This window comes from Pungitius pungitius, chromosome 2, assembly GCF_949316345.1.
Source record: "Pungitius pungitius chromosome 2, fPunPun2.1, whole genome shotgun sequence".
Lineage (NCBI taxonomy): Eukaryota > Metazoa > Chordata > Actinopteri > Perciformes > Gasterosteidae > Pungitius > Pungitius pungitius.
This window is the reverse complement of record NC_084901.1, coordinates 266301-290393: the sequence shown is the minus strand read 5'-3', so window position 1 is coordinate 290393 and position 24093 is coordinate 266301. Positions and strand designations below refer to the sequence as shown.

The window sequence follows — 24093 nt, the reverse complement described above, 5'->3', positions numbered from 1 at the left end:
GTTGATTTGATCGGAGCTCCGCGCGCGTCTCCCGGTGCCCGGTGCCCGTCCTCCGGTAGCTGATCCTCGGCCTCACAGCCGCCAGCGAGCCGCCGAATGGCCCCGGAGCCCCGTGAGCAAGAAGACGCGTTTCCAGGAACTTTCCAGGAACCCGGTCACGTGGTGCAGAGCACCAGCGATTTAAGGTGGACCGACGCGTGCGCGCGCGCACACACAAGGTACAGGTGCAGTGCGCATGGAAACAGCCACGCGCGTGTTTCTAAAACCTGGATCCTCAGTGTGTTTGTATAGAACCAAAGAGTGGATACAAATACGCACAAATATACATATTTATATGTTTCAGCATATTTGTACACCAGCAGACGAAGCACGCGACCTTAAATTGCTAGAACTTTGAATGGAATCTGGCACCAGGCGGCAGTTTCCTCCATTGTTGCCCAGAAAAACAAAGTCCACGTTGTTTACAAAGTACAAACACAACATTTTACAAATAAACACAAAACCTCTGAAGCCCAAGTCATCACATCAACGGATTTTTAACGTTATACTTACAGAACGGTACTCCAGTAAAAGCGTCTGAAAGTAGTACTCACTCAGTATGCAGAATACTGTTATATTACTGTACGTATTATTGCATTATTGTATTACATCTTGTTTGATGTATTAAATACTGAAGGTAGGTTAATCTGTAAAATATTTTGTTCACTACAAAAGCTATCAGATAAAAGATTGATAGCCCACAAGGTTTTCTGCGCGGAAAGCAGAAGCTCACTTTTAAATGTAGTTATACTGTAAATAAATGTATTATAATATATAACGTCACATCTACGTTCAAATGTGACGTTGGTAACCGATGTGTTTTTAAATACACATAAGATGTGAGAACAGACTGCTCTTATTTATTACCGTAGTTATTAGTGAAAAACCGCCTCCTTCCAGGGGCCGCTTGGTTCCGCCTATGAGGTCGTTGGAGGACCCGGCCCACGTAGCCCAGAAGGCCGGGTGCTCATGAGGACGCAGCCCACTAAATGGACGGAGACCTCTTGACGTCAGGCTGTACTTCTCTCCGGATCCACAGGAGGCGGTAAGCAGCTTCTTAGCAGCCGCTAGACGGAGAAGAAGAATCGAACCAGCGAAGAAGAAGCTTGCGCGGGTAGTTTGACTGTTGTGCTAACTGCTACATAAGCTAGCAGCTGTGCTTCTGCGAAGCGTTGTCATCACCTCGGTGAGTTCTTCTTTGTTGTTTCTGGTCTAAAGCAGCTTTAGCCCTTTACTTTTTTATCGATAAATATGAGTATTAGTACCGTAGAATAACGTTTTAATTCACGTCATATTTCAGTCTCAGTGTTTGTATGATTAAACATGGAAGTTCATCTCGAGCTGGCAATTTTTATGTGTCAGTGTCTTTCAATCCGTCATCGTAGTAACGTGACGTAACAGTTGGTGTTTACAGAAGGTGACGTAGGAAATGAAAGCGACAGATTTTGGAAAGGACTTTACTTTAACGTTGACTTAATTCGTGTTTGAGCTTTATTCTGTCCGATACTATAAGATATACAATAACAGTACTGTATTCATTAGTCCGCATGAACCTCATATTGAGTTCCTTAAGTTGATCCAGGCTCCCAGCTGATCCCACAGTGGGTCTCCGTGAGGCGGTCATGGACTTCTCCAAGAGCCGATTCCCTCACCTGATGCAGCCAATCAGAGAGCTCACTAAGAACTGGGAGGTGGACGTGGCGTCAGAGCTCAACGACTATCTAGAGGAGGTAAGGCAAGCGTGGCGAGGAGCGTGCTGATTGGTCAGAAGGATCCGTGGACTAATGTCAGTGGACGTCTGCTTTCAGCTGGACAACATAACCATCACGCTGGATGGAGGGGAAACCCGACTGAACTTCGCCGAGGCGGCGCTGCTGATCCAGGGCTCGGCCCACATCTACAGCAAGAAGGTTGGTCAACGCCAGAGAGGAGGCGGGGCTTCCTGCATACCTCATTCTAAGGTCCTGTGACTGTTTCAGGTGGAGCATCTGCACAGTCTGGTGTACCAAACCCTGGAGTTCCTCAATGACCGGAACAACAGGTGAGCTCATCTGACCGGGTCAGGTTCCTTAAACACAGCAGAAACATTATTAGAATCAACCTTGTCATGTGAAGAAAGAGACCTCAAAATAACTATTCTCCTTGTACATCATATCCTTTGACGTTGTCATGGTGACTGACATGTCCCATTCCTATTTACACCATTTAAAGCCCCCGCAGACCCTCTTCCACTGAGCAGGTGACCTCAGTTAGTCCTTGAGTGGTCAGGGTCCAGAGGGGACACTGGGTCTGGGTAATGTAGTTCTTTCTGTCCCCATCAGGAGGAACAAACCGACGTCCTCTCAGGAAAAGGACGGAGCGGCGAGCGGCTCGGACGACGAGGTGAGAAGCGTTTCACTGTTGTTTCTAAAGGAGGTGCATTGCATCAAGTCAGTGATGTCATCACAGAGGGAAGATGAGCTTCAGTCTTTTAAGAAATATAATGAATCTGTTAGCGTGTCTTCAGTGTTCACCCTACCATTTATATTAAGTGAGTGCACACCCCCCCCCCCCCCTGAAAAGTCTGGAATTAAAAAAAAGAAAAATAATTCCCGCTTACAGCAGTTCCACCCAAACACGGGCGCAAATATGAGGTCTAGGGTCGCTCAGCATATCCTTCTTTTTTCAATTGGACTCGTGGTTTTGAGTCTAGTGGTAGTTGTCTGGTCTGTGTGGTTAATGGAGTCAAAAGTATGACATTAATCTCCTCATTTGGAAACTATGTTAATCGATTCATTATTTATTTAAATAACCGCATGACTGTTGGTCGGGGTCACCGTTGTGGAAAGGCATTCTGGGTATTGTTGGATATCATTGAGCCTACGATTCTGTCTGTTTTCTTCAGTTCAACCTGATCGACGTCGTCGTTTCAACAAGACCGATGAGGTCCGAATCCACCATGGTGAGATTCTCCCCGACTGCCTGTCTGTAGCGACGCCTCTCGGGGTCTGTAGTGCATCCTGGTGTGTAACTGCGGCCTCTGTTTGACCTTCAGAGTGTGCGCGTTGCTCCTCTTCTTCCAGAGTGTCTGATTCTTCCTGAACTCTCAGAGAGGCTGAAGCTGCCACTCATCAGGTTGGTTGGTAAACGACACAAAGCAGTATTCACGTTTAAGAGGCATAGTGCGTAAGGGTTCTTCTCTCAGTGTGGCAGGGGACATCCTCTGTGGCCAGAAGAACTTCATGATGAACCGCTTTGTCCCAGGGGACCAGGGCCTGATCCTCCTCCCTCTGGGATCCGGGGCCTCAAGGGTCCTGCAGAATGGAGATCAGAACCCTGTAGACTTGGTGCAGAAGATAGGTTAAGCTCCGCCTCCTACTGCCATGATGTCATGGGCGCACTTGTCCCTCAGCTGCTCTAAATGTCTCCTCTTCTTCCAGGAGAGGTAGAAGATGAGTGTCGTGACGCCGCGGTTGGAGATGAGGGAGATGATGATCACTTCTTTGACATTGATCTGGACCTGGAGCCTGTGGAGCCTGTGGAGCATGTGGAGCATGTGGAGCATGTGGAGCGACACCAGGTGTGGTTTGGTCTTCGCTCCCTTTCGATCTCTAAGGTTGTTTTCGTCAGTGACGTCTTTGAATGTGTCTCAGGTTGAGAGTGAAAGACGGCCCCTCAGACGAGTGGAGGACAGACCCCCGAGAGCAGAGCCGCCCCCTGTACGTCCTCATTTACTTCATGCTCTTTAAGTTACTCATTTAAAATGACAACTTGACTCCCATGTTAGATTTTGTCAGATCATGTTTTTCTATCTGATAGAAATGTTACTAACTCGTGTTGTTTAGTAAAGAACTTTCCCCCTAAATATACTTGACATTTTTATTTAAATATATAAAACCTTACATTCAAAGTTTTCTTTTATTTTATTTATATTTCAGTGTTTTCTCTTGAAATGTAACTCTTTGTTTTTCTTTAAATATTTTGACTTAATTCTCATAAAAAGACCCGTTAGTGGGCTGTAAACTGCGTCCCTCCCTGGTGTCTCAGCTGTACTCGTGGCCCTCGGTGGACCCGTGGCTCCTACAAGACGCCTACGCCGTGCTGGGGGGGGACGCACCCCTGAAAGCAGCAAAGTGCTACTCGATCCCTGAGGGTCTGGACCACGAAGGGAAGCGCAAACGGAAACCAGCTTCTCCACTGCAGGACTTCTGGAGCTGGTCTGAGAGAGCATGTGAGAGCCGGTTCCACCGGGGGGGAGGGGGTGTGGGGGGGGGCGGGGGTGTTTTTAGAGAACGAAACTAGTTCATTTCTGTCTTTCAGTTGAGCCTCTGACGCAGAAGTTAAAGAATGGACCATCGTGTCCAGGTAACACCTGGCGTCACAATCATCAGGATAAATAACTCCAACAGTCATCTCTGAGCCAGCTGTTGACATCCTGTTTCCTGTTTAGCCCTGAACTATATTTATGTGACCACGATGGCCGACCGCCTGAAGGCCCAGAGGATGATCAACAAGAGAGCGGTGAGTCCCTCATTCGCCACCTTGTTTTCCACCGTCTCTGGTCGAGACCTGTCAGTCAGCGTGTAGCCCCGCCCTGAAGCTTTATGGTCTATTAGAGACCTGTCAGTCAGCGTGTAGCCCCGCCCTGAAGCTTTATGGTCTATTAGAGACCTGTCAGTCAGCGTGTAGCCCCGCCCTGAAGCTTTATGGTCTATTAGAGACCTGTCAGTCAGCGTGTAGCCCCGCCCTGAAGCTTTATGGTCTATTAGAGACCTGTCAGTCAGCGTGTAGCCCCGCCCTAAAGCTTTATGGTCTATTAGAGACCTGTCAGTCAGCGTGTAGCCCCGCCCTAAAGCTTTATGGTCTATTAGAGACCTGTCAGTCAGCGTGTAGCCCCGCCCTGAAGCTTTTCAATTCAATTCATTTTATTTTGTATAGCCCAAAATCGCAAATTACAAATTTGCCTCAGAGGGCTTTACAGTATGTACACATGCAACATCCTCTGTGCCCAAACCCTCACATCGGCACAGGAAAAACTCCCCAAAATATGAAAAAACCCTTCAATGGGGAAAAAAGGGAAGAAACCTTAGGGAGAACGTCAGAGGAGGGATCCCTCTCCCGGGATGGACAGACTGCCATGGATGTCATGTGTACAGAATCAACAATGTAAAAGATGTACAATACATTCAATTTCTCTAACTGAAATGATACAAGTAATTGCAAGTAGCAGAAGAGGTGTACGGCAGGACCACTGCAGGGACAACCTCCATCAGATAGAACCACCATCCACAGAGGCTTCTGTGGGGAGGGAGAGCAGAAAGATGTTGGTTTTTGATGACAGTAATATGAATCATATTTAAAGTAATGATGATGGCAGCAGCAGGTGTCAGCAGAGCCATGAGCCAGGAGCTTTATGGTCTATTAGAGACCTGTCAGTCAGCGTGTAGCCCCGCCCTAAAGCTTTATGGTCTATTAGAGACCTGTCAGTCAGCGTGTAGCCCCGCCCTAAAGCTTTATGGTCTATTAGAGACCTGTCAGTCAGCGTGTAGCCCCGCCCTGAAGCTTTATGGTCTATTAGAGACCTGTCAGTCAGCGTGTAGCCCCGCCCTAAAGCTTTATGGTCTATTAGAGACCTGTCAGTCAGCGTGTAGCCCCGCCCTGAAGCTTTATGGTCTATTAGAGACCTGTCAGTTTGTAGCCCCTCTGACTTCACGCTGTTTAACTGGAGGTTTAATCATGGGATGAAGCTCGTTTGAATTATTGATCATGATCAAATGACATCATTCTGAACAGATCTCCCCTCTGCTGTCAACAGTTGAAGCAAATGAAGGAACGATCTAGAGGGTTGGGGGGGGGGGGGGGGGGGCGTTTGTAAGTGATTTGTACCTGCCGATGACCTCAGTGTGTGATGTCACTCAGGGGGTGGTGGTCTCTGACGATGAACTGATGAGAACCTTCCTGGAGCTGGAGGAGGAGGGGCCACAACAGCAGAGGGAGGAGCCTGTGGATGGTAAAACCTCCACACATACACACACCTTTACCTGGCTGTTACTTTATTAAGAAATCTGATTTAAGTGTAAACTCATTTTCAGAAGGTGAATATGACGAGCACAACGAACAGGAAGCGTTTCCAGACGACACACCTGTAGAACCAGACCCGATCTCAGCAGGTAGAGAACACACCTGTAGAACCAGACCCGATCTCGGCAGGTAGAGAACACACCTGTAGAACCAGACCCGATCTCGGCAGGTAGAGAACACACCTGTAGAACCAGAGCTGATCTCGGCAGGTAGAGAACACACCTGTAGAACCAGACCCGATCTCGGCAGGTAGAGAACACACCTGTAGAACCAGACCCGATCTCGGCAGGTAGAGAACACACCTGTAGAACCAGAGCTGATCTCAGCAGGTAGAGAACACACCCGTAGAACCAGACCCGATCTCGGCAGGTAGAGAACACACCTGTAGAACCAGACCCGATCTCGGCAGGTAGAGAACACACCTGTAGGTTTAACGTAATGACTCTTTTGTCTTCAGGCGCTCAGGGAGACAACCTGAATTATGAAGACCTGGTGCTGCTGCGCATGGTGAGCGATCAGTAATCAATAGGATCAGTCAGTCATTGATCGCTGTGCTGAGTCCTTTGTCTTGTGGTGCTTTCAGGAGCAGCTGATGGAGAACAGTAAAGGTTGGTCTCAGGACACAGCCCTGTCCCGCAGGGTCCAGCACTGGGAGGACAAGATACGCCCCCTACTGTTGGAGCAGGTGAGAGCTGCCTGATCAGCCTTTTGATCAATGTCCTCATCAGCTGCTTGTTGTTGTTGTTGTTGATGATCAATGTCCTCATCAGCCGCTTGTTGTTGTTGTGTTCAGGAGCAGCGCCCCGTGTTCGACATTCATCAATATGGAGATCGGATCGTCTCGGCGCTGCGGGACGTCGGTCAGAGGAGATCTTTCGCCTCCATCGTCTACGGACTAGAATCCCATGAGGCCAGCAAGTACCTGGTGGCTTCACTACAGCTGGTAAACAACCACAACAACAACAACCACAACATATCAGATGAACCCCGACTGATGCTCTACACACAAACAACACTCTGGAATATCCCGTTAAACTCTGCTAGCCTCCGCGTGACTTCTGGTGTCTCCTGTCCCTCAGGCCAACGACGGCACGGTGGAGGTGGACAGCGCCGCGGGTCTGGAGGACAGTTTGGACTCGCTGAGTCTGACGCTGCTCAGCACAGAGAAGGCGAGAGACCGGCTCAAGGACATGGCGACCTTCCCCTAAAAGCACCTCAATAAACCTCTTTTGATATTTCATGCTTGTTTATTCTCTTTTTCATGAGTTTGGGTATTTCTCAGGCTCACAATGGACACAAAACACTGGTCAATGTTAAATAGATTTTAATAACAGAGACATTGTGTCCTATCAGTCCGGGTCCAGCGGCTCGTAGTTCTTGATGTGGTTCCGGACGCTGTCTACGATCTGGTCCTGGTCCTTCATGCGGTTGTAGTAGTCCAGGAACAGCCCGTCGGGGCTGATCAGGTAGATGAGGATGGTGTGGTCCACGATGTAGTCCCCGTCCTCGTCCTTGGGTCCGGCGCTGGCGTAGACCCGGTAGTCCCGCCCTGCTCGCTTCACCTCCTCCGGCGTGCCCGTCAGCCCGATCAGCCGAGGGTGGAAGTCCCTCACGTAGCGGGCCAGCGCTGGCGGGTCGTCCCTCTCCGGGTCCACGGTGACAAAGAGGGGCTGGACGGGCGGCAGCGTGGCGTCCCGCTCCAGCGCCGCCACGGCGCCGCACAGCTTGTCCAGCTCCTCGGGGCAGATGTCCGGGCAGTGCGTGAAGCCGAAGTACAGCAGCACCCAGCGGCCCAGGAAGTCTGCCTTGGTGCGCCGCCTCCCGCCGTGGTCCAACAGGCTGAAGGTGCCCTGACCCAGGGACACCTGCTTCAACTGCTCCACCCGCCGGCGCCGCTGCTGCTGCCGCTTCTCCGAATCCACCCACCACCACGCCGCCAGCAGGCCGCCGCCCACCAGCAGGCTTCCTGCCACCCGGGTCCTCAGCGCCGGGCCGGGGGCCCGGGACAGGAGGCGGTGCAGGGGGCGCTGAGGGTGGGCGCAGGTCTTCAGGAGTCCTCCACGCACGTTACCCACAATGCACCGGGACACCAACATGATGATGCTCCCACGCAAAGTCCTGCACACAAAAACAGTTGGTGTACGAATGAACGTTAATGTAAGTGATTCCAAGTGTCCGTGTAGCCGAGGGTTTATACTTTTAATGATAAAACATCTACACGGTGCTCCGCTTCTGCGCCAAACCGGCCGCAACTTTATTTTCACTTCCTCAACACCGCCGTTGAACCCTTCATCTACTTCCTCTCCTTCCATCTCCTCCTTCACAATAAAAGCACCCACACCGGAACACTAGTGCAATCATAGCTTACAGTAGTAATGATCAACTCATGTTGGTTAAAAATATAATCTAAATATAGTCTTCCGTTTAATAAAAAAACACTGAGCGGTGACCGGAAGGAAAGAGAGACACTGACTCGATGAGAATAGGTTGTTTTTGTGCCTTTAAACTCTTCCTACAGCAGCAATAATCGTGCTAAACGGTGGCTGAGAAGTTCACCTTCCCTCGGGTGGGTGAATGATTCATATTGCGTAATGATTAATACGGTTTCTATTTTCAAAGTGACACATTCCGGTTTTATTGGGCATGCCGAACAGGACCGTGATACGTATAGTATTCATTGCTAGCACACAGCTAACGGTTAGCACACAGCTAACGGGTTTAGCTTTATTAGCATAGCCTATGAGCATAGCGACGTTACCTTCCGCCTCCTGCAGCTGATCTGAGTTCAGCTGATTCCACACAAATAGAGAGCGGAGCCGGAAGCACCGCTGCAGTAAAAGCACCATTACTACGTTGAAAAAATACCCCCTCACATTAAAAGTAAAATATTATCTATCCAATATGAAATCATTATATATATACACTATAATCGTATTATTAATCATAGCAGAATTAAAAGCTGCCAGATAAATATCATTTGTAAAATACTGTTATACTTAAGTAAATGTACTTGGTTTTATTCGTCCGCTGCAGACACATGAAAGTAAACCATATTACATATTGAATCATTAGTTTATTATGAAATGATTTTTATATATATAAATCGTTCTCGAGTTCCTTTCGTTTCCAATCAGCAGATTCGGGTTTCACAAGTGCAGATAAAATGTGCTTCTGAAGGTCTCCACTAGGTAGTGGAACATTGCATGGTTACCATAGTAACCAGAGTGAACATTACAAGTCGAAATATATTGAACTGAAGAGATTTGTTATTTATAACATATATCAAATTATATATAATCATCTAAAAAATAACCTCAAAATAAAATTACACTATCTGATCAGTTTTATTAGATACCATTTTTTTTATAATTACAAAACAGCAATCTTATTAAGACAGTTACAGTTTTCAATCTTATCAAACCAGTAAGTGATGTTTACTAGCGCTTGTCCTTAGTGGGGGGGTATGGTTGGTTGATGACCGTCGTCATGGTGACCCGCTGTGTTTTGATGTCTGCAGCGATGCCGCTCTGCGTCACACCGAGGAGCCGATGCTGAGGAGGAGGAGGAGGAGGAGGAGCTGCAGATAACACATAGAGAGCTGCAGCAGACTGAGCTGCACCGGCCTCATCTCAGCTTCAGGTATTTACTGTGTGTGTGTGCGTGTGTGCGTGTGTGTGTGTGTGTGAGAGAGATTCCACAAGAGAGGACAAAGTCAGACGAAGGTCGTTAGAGACATTAGAACATGTCAGCAGCTCGTCACTTCTTAAAGGGACAGATCAGCTTCATGAGTCGCACAGACGAGTCCTCTAAGGTTCCATATTTACTGATGATCAAGGCTCTATGATCACTGATCAATTATATATGATCATATATTATATGAAGGTTGCTAAAGGATTCAGAAAGCTGCTCACACATTACCTTCATGTGTCCAGGTGTGGTTAGCTTAGCTTAGGGTATGTAGTAGCCTACATACTACGATGTATCCTAGGATGTAGTGTATGTTGTTGCCTTGTGTCCTGTATGTGGAATCATACGATGTCTACTACGTTTCATCCCAGGATGTGCCCTACATTGTATGCAACGTTGTATCCCACGCAGTATCCCCCAATGTATACTATTTTGTATCCTATGTTGTATCCTACGATATTTACCTTGTTTCATCCTCGGATGCACCCTACGATGTACCCTATGTTGTATCCTACGTTGTAGTAAGTATCTTACGACGTAGACATCAATCAAAGAGCTTCACATAAACAAGGAAGCTTATCAAGCATCCACTAGATTCTGGCTTTGTATCCATAGCAACTGAAGCTGAGGCTCTTGGGTTTTGTGGTATTGTAAATAACAAACTAGTGATGAAAACACATACTATTGGACATAATTCAGTAACCTTGTCTCTGTCTCCCTCTCTGTCTGCCTGTCCCTGCCTGTCTCTGTCTGTCTCTGTGTCTGCAGCCTCGTCCCCTAACATGGACGGGTTCCGTCTGCCTCCGGTCATCGAGGAGGTTCTGGATCCGTCAGGTCTCTAATAAATCATATCATATGATTTACTCTGAGTACATACAAATAATACAAATTATATTCTCAAAATAATTTGAATCATGAAACTATATTATTTAGAATAATAATCAAATAAAGATAAATAGATGAAGTGCATTATGTAAATACATACACATGGTACAAATATATGACATGAATACAGTAACTAGTATTACTTCTATATGTACATATTGATTAATAACCATCTATTGATCCGTGTGTCAAAGATGAGCTGTGTGAGATGAAGGTGGAGAAGCCCGACGTGCCCGCAGGAACCAAAGAGAGGGAGTCTCTGCAGCAGAAGGAGCTGAAGGTGGAGGAAGCAGCAGCAGGAGGAGAAGAGGAGGAGGAGGAGGAGGAGCTGAGAGGTCAGGTGTTCCAGCTGCTGATGGAGCTGGATGAAACCAGGGAGGTTTCTCAGAGACACGAGGAGGGCTTCCTGGAGCTGCAGGGTGAGAAGCTCCTCATGTGTCACACTCCTCCTCCTCCTCCTCTTCCTCCTCCTCCTCCTCCTCTTCCTCCTCCTCCACCTCCTCTTTGCTCCCCTCAGGTCTGTTGGAGGAGGAGCGGCTGGTGAGCGCCGAGCAGGCGGAGAGCTTCACGCGACAGATCCAGAGACTCCAAGGTTCAGCTTCACCTCACCAAACACTGAAGGAGTAAAGACTCCTTCAAACTCAACTGACCCCACCTCCTCTTCTACATCTTCCTCCTCCTCTTCCAGCAAAGCTCCATTCGGTCCAGCAGGAGATGGACAGTCTGGAGGAGGAGAAGGAGAGCGAGCTGCAGGAGGTGCACGAGGAGCTCCGCTCTACTCAGGAGGAGGTTCTGCTGCTGCAGCAAGGCGCAGAGGAGGCGGCGGCTGAGAGGGAGAACGACATCGCCTCCCTGCAGGAGGAGCTGTGTCGACTGAAGGCGGAGCTACAGCGACTCCGCGGCGCCACGCAGGAGCACGAGGCGAAGGTCACCAAGGGGCTCAACCCAGGTGAGTCCGCCTCTGGAGACAAAGACACAGCGGAGACAGACGCAAATATGAGACACATGGGTTGGACAGAGACAGACAGCAGACACGGACCAATAGGGGAGACACACAGGTGAGTCAGACAGGTGAGACAGGTGATGGATCTTCTCACATACATGTGTGTCTTCAGGGGACAGCAGCCAGCTCAAGGATGAGTTTTTCACCTTAACTGAGGGATGTCAGCTTCTGCACCAGGACCACAAAGCTCTGGAGAGCAAAGTGGAGAACCTGCAGCACGGAGACTGGTGAGTGGTCCACGCAGCAGTCCATCAACCTGCTGCTATGACATCATCACATCACTGTGTGTTTGAACAGCTCTGTACTGAGCCCCGCCCTCTGGACAGGTGTGATGATGCGTACCTGGCCGTCTCTGACACTGGGCGCGAGCAGGTGAAGGCGGGCTCTTACATCACTCTGTCTCAGTACAGTCCCGAACTCCAAGACGTGGAGGACGCGGACCCCGGGGAGCTCAACGTCCTGAAGGTCCAACTGAGACGAGCCGAGGAGACGTCTCTCAGAGTCGAGACTGAGGTGAGATATGAGAAATAAAACCATAAATATATGATGAATATTCATTGTATCAAGCTCTGTGTACAAAGGATGAAGAAACACCTGCCTCTAAATGTCCTTTCTGCTCAGGAAGGTTCCTCACTGAGTGAAAGGAAGGGAAGTAGTGGATAAGAGCTGTTCTACTCTCTAATGCTGAGGAGCTTCAATGCTTCCTTACTCAGCTCCTTCAGCGTAGGAACCACTGGAACCGCCCCCCCCCGTTCCCCCCTCCACATGAAAGGAGTTTGACCCCTGTGCACCGGACCACCAAAGGAAAGGAGATAATTCTGTCCCACAATCCCTTGCGTTACTTTGAATGTTGAGGAGGTTTTCCTTATGACCTGGTTGTTTGTGTCACACTGTAACGACCCATGAAGGCATCTCAGAGGCTTCTTTGGAGCTGGTTTAGGAGAGAATCCAGTCCATTTTCAAAATAAATCATGTAAAGTAAAATGACCAAACAAGCGATTTCTTCATTCTGTTGTGCGGCCCGGTACCTGAGGTGCACCAGGTATCTACTATGCGAGATGTGGCGGTGACGCTGCGTACCTGTCTGTCCTCCCGTCAGTGCGGCAGCTTGAGGGCGGAGCTGCTGGAGCTGCAGCGGCTCTACGCCGCCAGCCGGCGGGAGCGAGCGTCCAAGGAGGAGGAGCTGCAGCGCTGCAGGGCCGAGCTGCACCAACTGGGGGGCGGGAAGTCGCAGGTGAGAGGTCAGAGGTCAACAGCCCGGCGGACAAGATGTGACATGTATATATGCATATATGCATTAGGCCTGTCAAAAGATTTAAAAAAAAAAAATCAATCGCACATCTCAACATTTTCAATCGCAATTAAAAGTTTCAGAAAAGTCTTTGAACGTCCCCCTTCTGTTGAACACGTGGAGGACTTCCGTCTTCTTCAGCTTCCGTCTCTCTGCATCTAACTGACTGCAGCACGCGGTGGCTTCAGGGGTCAGGGGTCAACGCACGCCGGATTATATTATATTGCATTAATCTCGGGCACAATAATCTCATGGATTATTGCGTTCATTTTGACAGCCCTAATAAATATATATCAAAGGTAAGCAGGACGCCGACAGTCAGCTGCTTCTTCAGTGTCTCTGTAAGCTTCAGCTCAACATCTGTCTGCTCAACTCGCTTCCTCCGTCCAGCCCAGGCGACCGTGAAGCTCATTGTCAAAACAGGTCCGTCTGATTGGCTGACAACACGTCATGTGTCATGTGTCATTACACACCATTCAATTTGGATTCTGTTTATCACACCTCACTTGTGTCCAGAGGTGAAGAACAGGTTCCTCAGCTGACTGAATCTATTCTGAAAGGTGACCTGGGATCGTTCCTTAGAGCCACCAGCCTTCTACAGGGGGTCCAACTACCCCAACTACCAACTAATAGTTTCATTTCACTTTTTGGGGCAACCTTTAACCCACACTGCACACTTCAAAGTGTCGGCGGAGACCTTTAAATGACTCGATGTAGAGAATTTAGCCGGCAGGGTACAGACCCAGAACAAGTAGACAGGTAGAGGTGTGTTTTTAGCTGAATAGACCTTCTCCTCCTGAGGAGCCAGGACAGTCGTTATGTTGTTTAGCTCTCAGTGAGGGAGCAGCAAGGTCAGCCACTGGTAACCAGTGAAGGGACAGGAGTAGTGTGGGTGAATATTGGTTGAAGACCAGTGGAGCTGCTGCATTCTGGCTGCAGAGGTTGATGGTGCTGGCAGGTAGACCTGATAGGAGGAGTTCCAGATGACCAGAGCCTTCTGAGGGACAAGGGGACGGATTCTCCTGATGTTTCTCCAGGGTCGTGTTGTTGCTGTGCTGCTGGCAGGGAGGGGAAGTGGACTGTGTCCCACCGAGGTTCCGTCAGGGGTGGGGTGAGGATGGAGGGGTCAAAAGTCGTGGGAGAGTCTTTTCCTGGAAGAAGTTCAGTCTTGTCAAGATCTCGTCTTTAACCATCTTTGATGTCTTCCTCAAAATTCCTGATTTTTCTGGTTCCTTCCATTCACCTGTTCACCATGTTTTCTTTCCCACACAAACCTTGCACCATTAACTTTGTCAAATTCTCTGGTGATTTGATGGTTTTAATGCATAACTTGCCTGCACATCAATATTTCATTCACATGTTTTTTAAAGTTTCTTTTCCCCACGCTCGCTTTTCTTCACGACTTTATTCTTCTGATTATTTTATGGTTTTATTTCCTCTTACTACGCCCCTCTCTCCATGCCCCCCTGCACTTGTACCCTTTTGTCTTTTCCCCAGAACTGCACTGGTCCTTCTGAGCCCCCTGTCCTCTCCATCCCCTTCATTGGAATGATTGTTATAGTGGCCTTGATTTGGTGCTGGTGGGAGGAGCTGGCGTCCTAAAGAGGACCAGGTACGGCCACGCCCCTTCTTTCTCTAACCGACGCCCTGCTTCGAGTGTCCACATCATACAGTAGTTTCTGCCCGTGGAGCGATTGAGTGGAACCTCTACGACACACTTATAATCAGTGAAGTTCACAGTGCTTCAAGCTGAGCAGATGTGGTCTGACCACAGGGGACAGAAGCTTTGGACGGTGCAACATCTTTCTCACATGTTGTCACCTGAAACGCCTCAGGCTAAGGAAAGGGCAAACGGCATCGTGGGTAGGGGGCGCTATGACGTGAAACCACCAGTTTCCCAAGACCAGCACCTTCAAACGCTTCGTCCTGAGGACAATTTGTGTTCCTTCAATCAACATTCTTGTCTTCTAAATCTAACCCTGTGGCCGGGAGTCTTCCTCAGTTCCGTATGTACCCTCACGTTGCTTCGTTCTCCTCAGCGGGGCGACGCCGCCGGCTGGAATCTGGCGGTGGCAGCGGTCGCCGTGGTGGCCTTTGTGGTTCTAGTCGTCCCCAGCTTCAGCAGAGCCTGAGGACCACGCACAAACCTCACAGCCTCTGCAGGGGAAAGCAACAAAAGAAAGGTCTTCCGCGGAGAGCAGAAGGTCAGCAGGTCGGGTTCCTTATCAGACTTCCACCAAGAGTCTAACGGCAAGACCTCATTTATCACATTAAACTTTGCTCAGAGGGAGATCGCGTGTCAGCTGCTAGGGGTGAAGCACAAGAGTTAGTGAGTGAGAGTGCACATGTACAACCATCGGAATATGCAGTTATTATTATTATACATATATAGCTTTTATATATATATAGCATCATTTTCACATTTTCAATCTATAAATGAATCATTGAATTGTATTTGTTGTTTTGTTTTGTCAAATCTTCAGTTATCCAGACAATGTAGCAAATAATCACAATTCACTTGTGTCAGAGTATCAAGTTGTATTGAATAGAAACGTAAAAATACCTTCAGATAGTACCTTAGTTTGGTAAATGTGTTTTCTAACACAATAAATGTGGTTAAATCTATAAATTGAATTAAAGTGGATTAAAGTGGATAATTTTCCACATGTTATATTCAATGTCAGTGGTATTAGTTATAAAGAAGTAATATATTACTGCTGCAGTGTTTCTATGATCAATAGTGATTTGAATTATTTAATTCATAGCCTTTACCATTTCATTTACATGTTAATTTATCCACAAAAGTGTTGTATTTATAAAGATCTTATCCAGATACAAGTAGGAAATCTTTTGTATTTCAACATTCAGTCCAACAATTTATCATTTTTTGTTGATTGACGAATCCACTGAGTTAATGGTGGCAGATCATATTTGGTTGTTTGGTGTTTTAATGCGTTGAGTCCTACTTCCTGCTGTTTGTCAGAAATACAACATCGATGGTGATCATTTGATGGATCTGTTTTGTAGCGTGAGGAAATAACAAGCTTTGTTTGACCTACCTTTACAGATCTATTTGAAATGTCTATTTGTATTTTTTTACTATCAACCAGGTGGTATTTTAAAATTGTTGGGATGAGAGATTATTTGTGACGACTGACTTCACTGTGCCGGTTTTAAACTAATCGTTGCTTTCAGGTTTATAGAGATCTTTTTGCACAGCAGATAAAATAGTACGTTGTTTTATTTTAGATACAGATGTGGAATTATTCATAAGAGCAAAGGGGAGACGATAGAGGACTGCAGATAACTTAAAAGAAGACAAATTGGGATAAAAAAGTAGATGTAGAGAGGTTAGCTCGACTGTGTGTGAGGACTCAAAGGCAGAGACTGACACTGGAGACCAGATTTAACTTCAAACCAAAGGTGGTTCTTTACTGATGAACAAAATCAAACTCAAAACAACTCCAACCGAGAGCAAAAAGCCCAAAAGGGGCAGTCAGTCATTAACGGGGTCCAATAGTCACGAGACACACAGGAGGGGATGAACAATGACAATCTGACAACAGGAGCGGGGGACACAGGGGGACACAGGGGGGACACAGGGAGGACACAGGGAGGACACAGGGAGGACACAGGGGGGACACAGGGGGGACACAGGGAGGATACAGGGGGGACACAGGGAGGATACAGGGGGGACACAGGGGGGACACAGGGAGGACACAGGGAGGCTACAGGGGGGACACAGGGAGGATACAGGGGGGACACAGGGAGGATACAGGGGGGACACAGGGGGGACACAGGGAGGACACAGGGAGGACACAGGGAGGCTACAGGGGGGACACAGGGAGGATACAGGGGGGACACAGGGGGGACATAAGGGTGGACGAGGCAGGTGAGAAGGCAGAGTGCAATGAGGGTAAAGACACACGCCACGTTACAGACTGGATGTTGACGTTAAATTATTTTTTTGTTTAAGGGAAACCTGTGTACAAGAAGACAGTGAAGTGACTGATTAAGTGTGCATTTTATGTATTATTTGTGTAAATAGTGAATAGAAGAGGACCAATGAAACATCCCTGTGGGACACCTTTACTTTTGCTTTCATGGCAAGGAGCATTAAAAAGAAGTGGAATAGAAAAATGATATAAACCTCCAGAGAAATGTTTCATCTCAGTTGGTCAAGATACTCAAATATTTTACTGATGTTGCTTTACAATGACGAGTCACAATGAAAACATTAGCAAACCTGAGCTAGCTTAGCAGTGCGCTGAAGTTAGCTAGCATAACAAACATAAGCTATCTCATTAGTTTTCTCAACGCTTGTACAGACAAATGTTAGCAAATGGGATTCTGTTAGCTGGGTGTTGCATGTTAGATTTAGAGTATAATCTGATTAGCATGAAACTCGAGTAGATTAAAGCCTTGTAGCTCGCTGGCTATGACTGACCATTAGTGTCTCACTAAATTATTCCATAGTTACTTTAGTTTTATTACTAATTTTGTTGTCAAAGGTTTCTAAAGTCAAATGTTTAGCAGTCTTTTGGTCAGGTGTCACTTTCCTCTCTGTAGTACGAAAGTAGCAGGTGTCTAGGTGAGAAACATGCTAGGCTAGCTCCACCAAAATACAACATTTATTTTTCGATAGATTGTGCTTTTCTCTCTATTTATTTGTCTGATTCTGTGAAGGATATTTATTCAATCAGTGATGTTCTGCACAACATTAACAGTTGATTGAGGTTTTATTTGTTGAGATTTTGTCCAAAGGACTGTACATTTTGTGAATAAATAAAAAGTACTTTTTCCTTGTGTTTAATGTGCCCCGTAGTTTTATTCCAGGTGTATATTTTTATTGTCTTTAGGATACGATGCAACTTTTAATGAGGCCGCAGCAACAAATAGATTTGTGTTCTAAAGCTTAGAACAATCAAGTATGACGGGTTGTTCAATACATAAAGATTCTAATTAAACTATTACTACTATTTTACTTAATTGAATTTGTAATGTTACACCTTGTTTCTCCTTAACATGAAGTTGTGCCTCGTTAAGACACTTTTAGTTACATGATGTCACATGTTACGTTATAAATATATATCTTCAGTTGTGTTATGTTGTTTTGTGTTAACGTTTTATTCCATTATGTTACATACCGTTACAACATTTTATGTTGTGTTCTGATTTAAACAAGTGATTATGTGCACTTGAATGATCACTAACAGCTTCATGAGCATCATGAGGTGGTCACACCTTTCATTTGAGTTTGTCTCTATAATTACACCCTGAGCTGCTGTGTTACTCTCGTGAATAACTTGCATCAGAAATGAATCATTCATTCATACTATGACATCATCTTATCAGTTGAACTTTTCCTTTATTCTAAGCACTAAATGAACTGTAATTCGTGTTTCTGGTGACAATCCGTCAGACCAGTGTTACGTTTTTTTCTCAGTCTGGCGCGTTGATCTGATTTGCTGCCATCGGATGACGTCATAATTCCTCTTCACCCCGTTTTATGAGTCGCTCCTCCGTCTGGATCCTCTAAAAATACCCGGAGGTGTCACCGGGGCCCCTGTGGTGTGGGGGCTCCGGCCTGGCCAAGCCCCTCCTGTCCCTCCGGCACCCAATGAGCCGCGGCCCTGGGCCCCCGCAGGGCTCGAGGATGCCCGGCTGTACTTGCATATGGCCATGGGGGGCGGGGGGCATTCCTGGGAGTCCGGCACAGTGACGCCGAGCTTTTTAAACCTCTGCTCGGCTTCGCCTCCCCCCGCAGTCCCGACTCTCCGCAGGCCGCCGCCCGCGCGTCTTGACCCGGACTCAGAAGCGTGTCCGTCCGGAGGAGGATCGCGTCTCGTGAGGTTCTCCTGGTTCTTCTGTTTCCCTCCTCCAATTTTATATATAACTCCAGGAGGACTAACGGACTCTGGATCTGATCTCTGAACCGGAGCGCACGTTTCCACTCAAACTTGAAGAGCGTAACTCCCGGCAGGCTGCGCGCCGCTCCCACTGCTCCTCTTCCTCTTCTGCGCCTCTTCTCTTCCCTCTCGCCTGTTGAAGGGCTTCAGGTGCAACATGATGAGCAACAGCGGCTACTTGGAGCCACAGTTCTTCCAGAGCTCCGCGGACCTCCGCGATGAAGAGGAGGAGGAGGAGGAGGAGGAGATGCCGGCCACCGAGAAGGACCTGGCCGAGGACGCGCCGTGGAAGAAGATCCAGCAGAACACCTTCACCAGGTGGTGCAACGAGCACCTGAAGATCGTCAACAAGCGGATCAACGACCTGCAGAAGGACCTGAGCGACGGGCTGAAGCTCATCGGGCTGCTTGAGGTGCTGAGTCAGAAGAAGATGTACCGGAAGTATCACTCCAGACCCAACTTCAGGCAGATGAAGCTGGAGAACGTCTCCGTCGCTCTGGAGTTCCTGGAGAGGGAGCACATCCGGCTGGTGTCCATCGGTGAGTGAGGCGGCACCGCGGCGCCTGGACACTTTTACGCACACATTTAACACGGCGCGTAAAGGTTGAGTGACAGGGATGAAGATGAGGATGAAGGTTTTTATTATCGTCATGAGCTCATAGAAACACAATCAAATCTTCAACTGATGGTTTAAAACTCCTCAATAACCAAGAATAACTATTACTAACCATTACTGACCCCTAAATAATCAGTAGAGGCTTTATAACTACATGAGTTCAGGGTCATGAAGATGTTGATGAAGAAGAGAGCAGAGGAATAAGGGAGTGTTTAAGGAAACCGGAAGTGTCCTAGTTGCAGCTGGAAGTGAGATGAAGGTGGGAGGAGCATTTTAGGAAGCAGAAAGTGTTTATGGAAACAGGAAGCGTTTAGGCAGGCGAACAAGCAGGAAGTGTGTTAAAGGAACAGGAAGTGCTTAAAGAAGTGGTGATTTTTAGGAAGCACAAAGTGTTTAAGGAGCACAAGTGGATGTAATGTGTTCTGTCAATAATCTGCTGTTTAATGAAGAAAAGCAGTCTTTTGTCTGTAACGTTCCATGGGTTAGAAACATGGAGTGTGCGAGTGGCATGCGGGGGGGGGGGGGGGTGCAGCTGATTGATCGAGGACAGCTGAGCTCTGCTTCCACGACTGCTGCTGCAAATAGACCAAGAACCCAGAACCAGATCCCCTTCAGTCCAGATCCTCTGAGAGAAAACCGAGTCTGACTTAAATAGTTGATACCGTCAACCTGATGTATCTTTACCTTTAACCACCGTAGGTTGTGTGTAGGTTGTGTGTGTAGGTTGTGTGTAGGTTGTGTGTGATGATCGTGTGTAGGTTGTGTGTAGGTTGTGTGTGATGATCGTGTGTAGGTTGTGTGTAGGTTGTGTGTGATGGTTGTGTGTAGGTTGTGTGTGATGGTTGTGTGTAGGTTGTGTGTAGGTTGTGTGTGATGGTTGTGTGTAGGTTGTGTGTAGGTTGTGTGTGATGATCGTGTGTAGGTTGTGTGTAGGTTGTGTGTGATGGTTGTGTGTAGGTTGTGTGTAGGTTGTGTGTGATGGTTGTGTGTGATGGTTGTGTGTAGGTTGTGTGTGATGATCGTGTGTAGGTTGTGTGTGATGGTTGTGTGTAGGTTGTGTGTGATGGTTGTGTGTAGGTTGTGTGTGATGATCGTGTGTAGGTTGTGTGTGATGGTTGTGTGTGATGGTTGTGTGATGGTTGTGTGTAGGTTGTGCGTGATGGTTGTGTGTAGGTTGTGTGTGATGATCGTGTGTAGGTTGTGTGTGATGATCGTGTGTAGGTTGTGTGTGATGGTTGTGTGTGATGGTTGTGTGATGGTTGTGTGTAGGTTGTGCGTGATGGTTGTGTGTAGGTTGTGTGTGATGATCGTGTGTAGGTTGTGTGTGATGGTTGTGTGTGATGGTTGTGTGATGGTTGTGTGTAGGTTGTGCGTGATGGTTCCCTCTCTCTGCTCTCATGGGTCTCTCCCAGTCTGTAATGGTTTCCATGTGGCAGTCAGTTCTCAGGAATGTGACCCCCCCCCCCCCCCCGTACCAAACACACTGTTTGAATCATTGAACCGTTTTATTAAAGCTTCACCTCCACAGTTACATTAAAAAACAAAGTGAAAGGCTCAACTCAAAATGGAAAGTATGACATGAGCAGCTTCTTTTGCCGTCATATGGTCAGGTGACCTCACACCTACAGTCTGTCTCCATGACGACCAGGCAGAACACAGTAAGTGGACCCTTCAATTGGGAATGTGGGTTCGTTATTGAAGTTATTATGGTTTGTGTGACTTTAGGGGTCGTGTATGTACGACACACACTTTGAGTCTCTGGACCGATGACATCACTGTGACGTCACAGGGTCAGAACGTCTTCTCTTGAATCCTGTTTTGTTCCCGTGGAGTTCTCCTGAAGCAGCTGAATGTCACACTGCTGCCTCGTGGTCTGAACAACAGCGCCTCTTCTTCCCCATGAATGCTGCCTGTGTGTGTGTGTGTGTGTGTGTGTGTGTGTGCGTGTGTGTGTGTGTGTGTGTGTCAGCTGTCATCACAGTTGCTCTGAAGCATTTCAACCAGCAGCTGGGGGCTCAACACACAACTACTGAACCACTCTGTAGTTCTACTTCACTGAGTCACACACATTCATGTTAATAACACAACTCATCCATGAGGATGTAGAGTTATTAATTATAAACAGATCCATGTGATAATGAAGTAAATGTCATTTTGCAAACTTTTGTACTTTTTCTGAAGTCAAGTGTTAAAAGTAGCACCTTAATTTGGAGCAAAGTATTTCTACACAATGTGTACTGTGTGTGTGAAAGTGTGTGTCTGTGTGTGTTTGGAAACTGTGTCAAACTCTGTCAAAATAAACAACAACACACTGATTTATTTAGCTGCTGTTTATGGTTCATAAAACTGTAGTTGCTTATATACACATGTACCTATATGTATATGTTTATATATACTGTGTATATATTTTACATGAGCTCAATATGACTTTATGTTCATCTAATAGTTATATCATCACTAATGGTTTCATTAGATCATGATCTAAATCTAGGATTCATTTAGAACAGTAAAATGTTTATTAGAAACTAGCAGAAGAAATAAATACATCTACATCAAAGTTCCTCTGAACTCAAATGACCTCTGACCCCGTCATTGGAAAACGGGCCTTGTTCTAATAAAAATAATAAATACAAGTTTCAGTGCAAAAAAGCTTGTTTCCTGGGTAGAGATTACAGCGTTGCTCCCAACACGTCACTTCCTGTCACACTGATATACTGAGGGAAAACATGATGTCACACACATACACCCTGCTTCATTGTCTGTTAGAGACCTGTCAATCAGCATGTAGCCCCGCCCTAAAGCATCCCCTGCTTTAAGGTCTGTTTACATTACATTACATCACATGTCATTTAGCTGACGCTTTTATCCAAAGCGACTTACAATAAGTGCATTTCAATCGTAGAGATACAAACTCAGAAGAACAAGTAACCAGAAAGTACAATTTTCATCAAATAAGCAGTTTCAAAACAAGGGAAAAAATTGAGAGAGAAGTAGAGTCATTTCCTCATAGACGTCTATGGGAGCAGAGGAGTCGCCCCCTGCTGGTCACTACACAGAAGTAGAGTCATTTCCTCATAGACGTCTATGGGAGCAGAGGAGTCGCCCCCTGCTGGTCACTACACAGAAGTAGAGTCATTTCCTCATAGACGTCTATGGGAGCAGAGGAGTCGCCCCCTGCTGGTCACTACACAGAAGTAGAGTCATTTCCTCATAGACGTCTATGGGAGCAGAGGAGTCGCCCCCTGCTGGTCACTACACAGAAGTAGAGTCATTTCCTCATAGACGTCTATGGGAGCAGAGGAGTCGCCCCCTGCTGGTCACTACACAGAAGTAGAGTCATTTCCTCATAGACGTCTATGGGAGCAGAGGAGTCGCCCCCTGCTGGTCACTACACAGAAGTAGAGTCATTTCCTCATAGACGTCTATGGGAGCAGAGGAGTCGCCCCCTGCTGGTCACTACACAGAAGTAGAGTCATTTCCTCATCGACGTCTATGGGAGCAGAGGAGTCGCTCCCTGCTGGTCACTACACAGAAGTAGAGTCATTTCCTCATCGACGTCTATGGGAGCAGAGGAGTCGCTCCCTGCTGGTCACTCATGAAGTTTTGATGTAAACAGTTTCTAGGAACTATTGATCTTCATCACACTCTTAGACAATTTATGATCAACTGCATTTCCTGATTGGACCCTTTAAGGCTCCTAACAGGGTAACAAAAGCCTCATTTGTTCGTTCACAGCCAAACGGGTGATGTAGTTCTGTTCTAGCGCTTTGTTTTAGGAGTGTGTGAACATGTGTGTGTGTCCATGTGTTTCCCATTTAAAGTGACCTCATTCCTCAGATGACATCATCCTGAGCAGATCTCCTCTCTGCTGTTGACGAATGAAGCGTTTCACATTAAAAGCATCTTCCTGATGGCAGAAAAGATTATAATGCGACGCAGTGAGCTTTTATTTTGGCGGGCAGACGTGACAGTAGATTACTGGCTTTTCATTGGCTGTCGGTTCTGTGTTACAACCAGATGAGTTTGTGAAGCAAGCTGTTAGTAACCGTGGCAACAGCCTATCCGAGTCACAGCATGTTACAGAGAAGTTAAACTACCCCCCCTCTCCCGTCTCTCAGACTCCAAAGCCATTGTGGATGGGAACTTGAAGCTGATCCTGGGTCTGATCTGGACCCTGATCCTGCACTACTCCATCTCAATGCCCATGTGGGAGGACGAGGATGATGAGGACGCCAAGAAGCTGACCCCCAAGCAGCGTCTGCTGGGCTGGATCCAGAACAAGGTGCCCCAGCTTCCCATCACCAACTTCCACCGGGACTGGAGGGACGGCAAGGCACTCGGGGCACTGGTGGACAACTGTGCCCCCGGTAGGTCCCCATCCAGGACGATTGATCAACCATTAGTCATAAAGCAGGAGGCACAATATCTCTTGATTAATAAGAGAATATGAGACAGAATGATCTATATGTATCTATATAGATATACTGTATATATATATATCATCACAATTCCTGGATAATTATTATCTTTTTTCTCATCTGACTGAGGACTAATTATAATGATGTTGATGATGATGATAATGATGATAATAATAAACATGTTT

The 24093-nt window shown here is 47.0% G+C and overlaps 4 protein-coding genes across 20 annotated transcripts in view; 3 read left to right on the top strand and 1 right to left on the bottom strand.

Moving 5' to 3' along the window:
- Nucleotides 1-78: 78 nt before the first annotated feature.
- On the top strand, nt 79-7337 carry ncaph2 (non-SMC condensin II complex, subunit H2). Of its 2 annotated transcripts, none has more exons than XM_062559000.1 (20): nt 79-218; nt 1079-1225; nt 1622-1769; nt 1848-1949; nt 2019-2080; nt 2361-2421; nt 2924-2980; nt 3074-3153; nt 3224-3378; nt 3459-3598; nt 3672-3737; nt 4066-4249; nt 4339-4383; nt 4469-4539; nt 5938-6028; nt 6111-6188; nt 6557-6606; nt 6683-6784; nt 6893-7042; nt 7179-7337. In XM_062559000.1, exons 3-20 carry the CDS (start codon nt 1662-1664, stop codon nt 7305-7307), a joined length of 1731 nt encoding a protein of 576 aa, XP_062414984.1. In that variant the 5' UTR covers nt 79-218; nt 1079-1225; nt 1622-1661; the 3' UTR covers nt 7308-7337. The 2 variants fall into 2 exon arrangements, with proteins under 2 accessions (XP_062414984.1, XP_062414982.1); XM_062558998.1 differs by having other exon boundaries at nt 1613-1769.
- On the bottom strand, nt 7333-8896 carry LOC119210313 (protein SCO2 homolog, mitochondrial). Of its 2 annotated transcripts, none has more exons than XM_037460168.2 (2): nt 8858-8896; nt 7333-8217 (listed from the first exon to the last, which is right to left on the bottom strand). In XM_037460168.2, the coding sequence occupies exon 2, from the start codon at nt 8193-8195 to the stop codon at nt 7449-7451; it is 747 nt and encodes a 248-aa protein (XP_037316065.2). In that variant the 5' UTR covers nt 8196-8217; nt 8858-8896; the 3' UTR covers nt 7333-7448. The 2 variants fall into 2 exon arrangements, with proteins under 2 accessions (XP_037316065.2, XP_037316066.2); XM_037460169.2 differs by lacking the exon at nt 8858-8896 and adding an exon at nt 8297-8666.
- ccdc136b (coiled-coil domain containing 136b) lies at nt 8604-16590 on the top strand. 6 transcript variants are annotated; one of them, XM_037460165.2, is made up of 11 exons: nt 8608-8665; nt 9617-9738; nt 10555-10620; nt 10866-11090; nt 11189-11263; nt 11360-11620; nt 11787-11901; nt 12001-12187; nt 12774-12908; nt 14463-14577; nt 15005-16590. In XM_037460165.2, exons 3-10 carry the CDS (start codon nt 10569-10571, stop codon nt 14565-14567), a joined length of 1155 nt encoding a protein of 384 aa, XP_037316062.1. In that variant the 5' UTR covers nt 8608-8665; nt 9617-9738; nt 10555-10568; the 3' UTR covers nt 14568-14577; nt 15005-16590. The 6 variants fall into 6 exon arrangements, 5 of the variants coding, with proteins under 5 accessions (XP_037316060.2, XP_037316062.1, XP_037316061.1 ...); XR_009942728.1 differs by having other exon boundaries at nt 8604-8665; nt 12774-13473; nt 13504-16590; XM_037460164.2 differs by having other exon boundaries at nt 14463-16590.
- Nucleotides 16591-18437: 1847 nt separating this feature from the next.
- Nucleotides 18438-24093, top strand: part of flncb (filamin C, gamma b (actin binding protein 280)) — a 33719-nt gene continuing 28063 nt past the window's right edge. For 6 of the 10 annotated variants that reach the window (XM_037461081.2, XM_037461078.2, XM_037461080.2 and 3 more), the window contains exons 1-2: nt 18438-19413; nt 23609-23857. In XM_037461081.2, the coding sequence (XP_037316978.2) occupies nt 19032-19413; nt 23609-23857 (631 nt within the window). In that variant the 5' untranslated portion in view covers nt 18438-19031. Of the gene's footprint in view, nt 19414-20988; nt 21149-23608; nt 23858-24093 lie in introns of those variants that run through there. The other 4 variants (XM_037461084.2, XM_037461083.2, XM_037461082.2 and 1 more) reach the window with 2 other exon arrangements.

Coding starts and splice junctions, on each gene's coding strand:
- LOC119210313 (XM_037460168.2), bottom strand. CDS start 8,195: ATGTTGGTGTCCCGGTGCATTGTGGGTAACGTGCGTGGAGGACTCCTG.
- ncaph2 (XM_062559000.1), top strand. CDS start 1,662: ATGGACTTCTCCAAGAGCCGATTCCCTCACCTGATGCAGCCAATCAGA. Junction 6,029..6,110: donor GAGGGAGGAGCCTGTGGATG/GTAAAACCTCCA, acceptor ACTCATTTTCAG/AAGGTGAATATGACGAGCAC. Junction 7,043..7,178: donor TGGTGGCTTCACTACAGCTG/GTAAACAACCAC, acceptor CCTGTCCCTCAG/GCCAACGACGGCACGGTGGA.
- ccdc136b (XM_037460163.2), top strand. CDS start 10,569: ATGGACGGGTTCCGTCTGCCTCCGGTCATCGAGGAGGTTCTGGATCCG. Junction 11,264..11,359: donor ACAGATCCAGAGACTCCAAG/GTTCAGCTTCAC, acceptor CTCCTCTTCCAG/CAAAGCTCCATTCGGTCCAG. Junction 12,188..12,773: donor CTCTCAGAGTCGAGACTGAG/GTGAGATATGAG, acceptor TCCTCCCGTCAG/TGCGGCAGCTTGAGGGCGGA.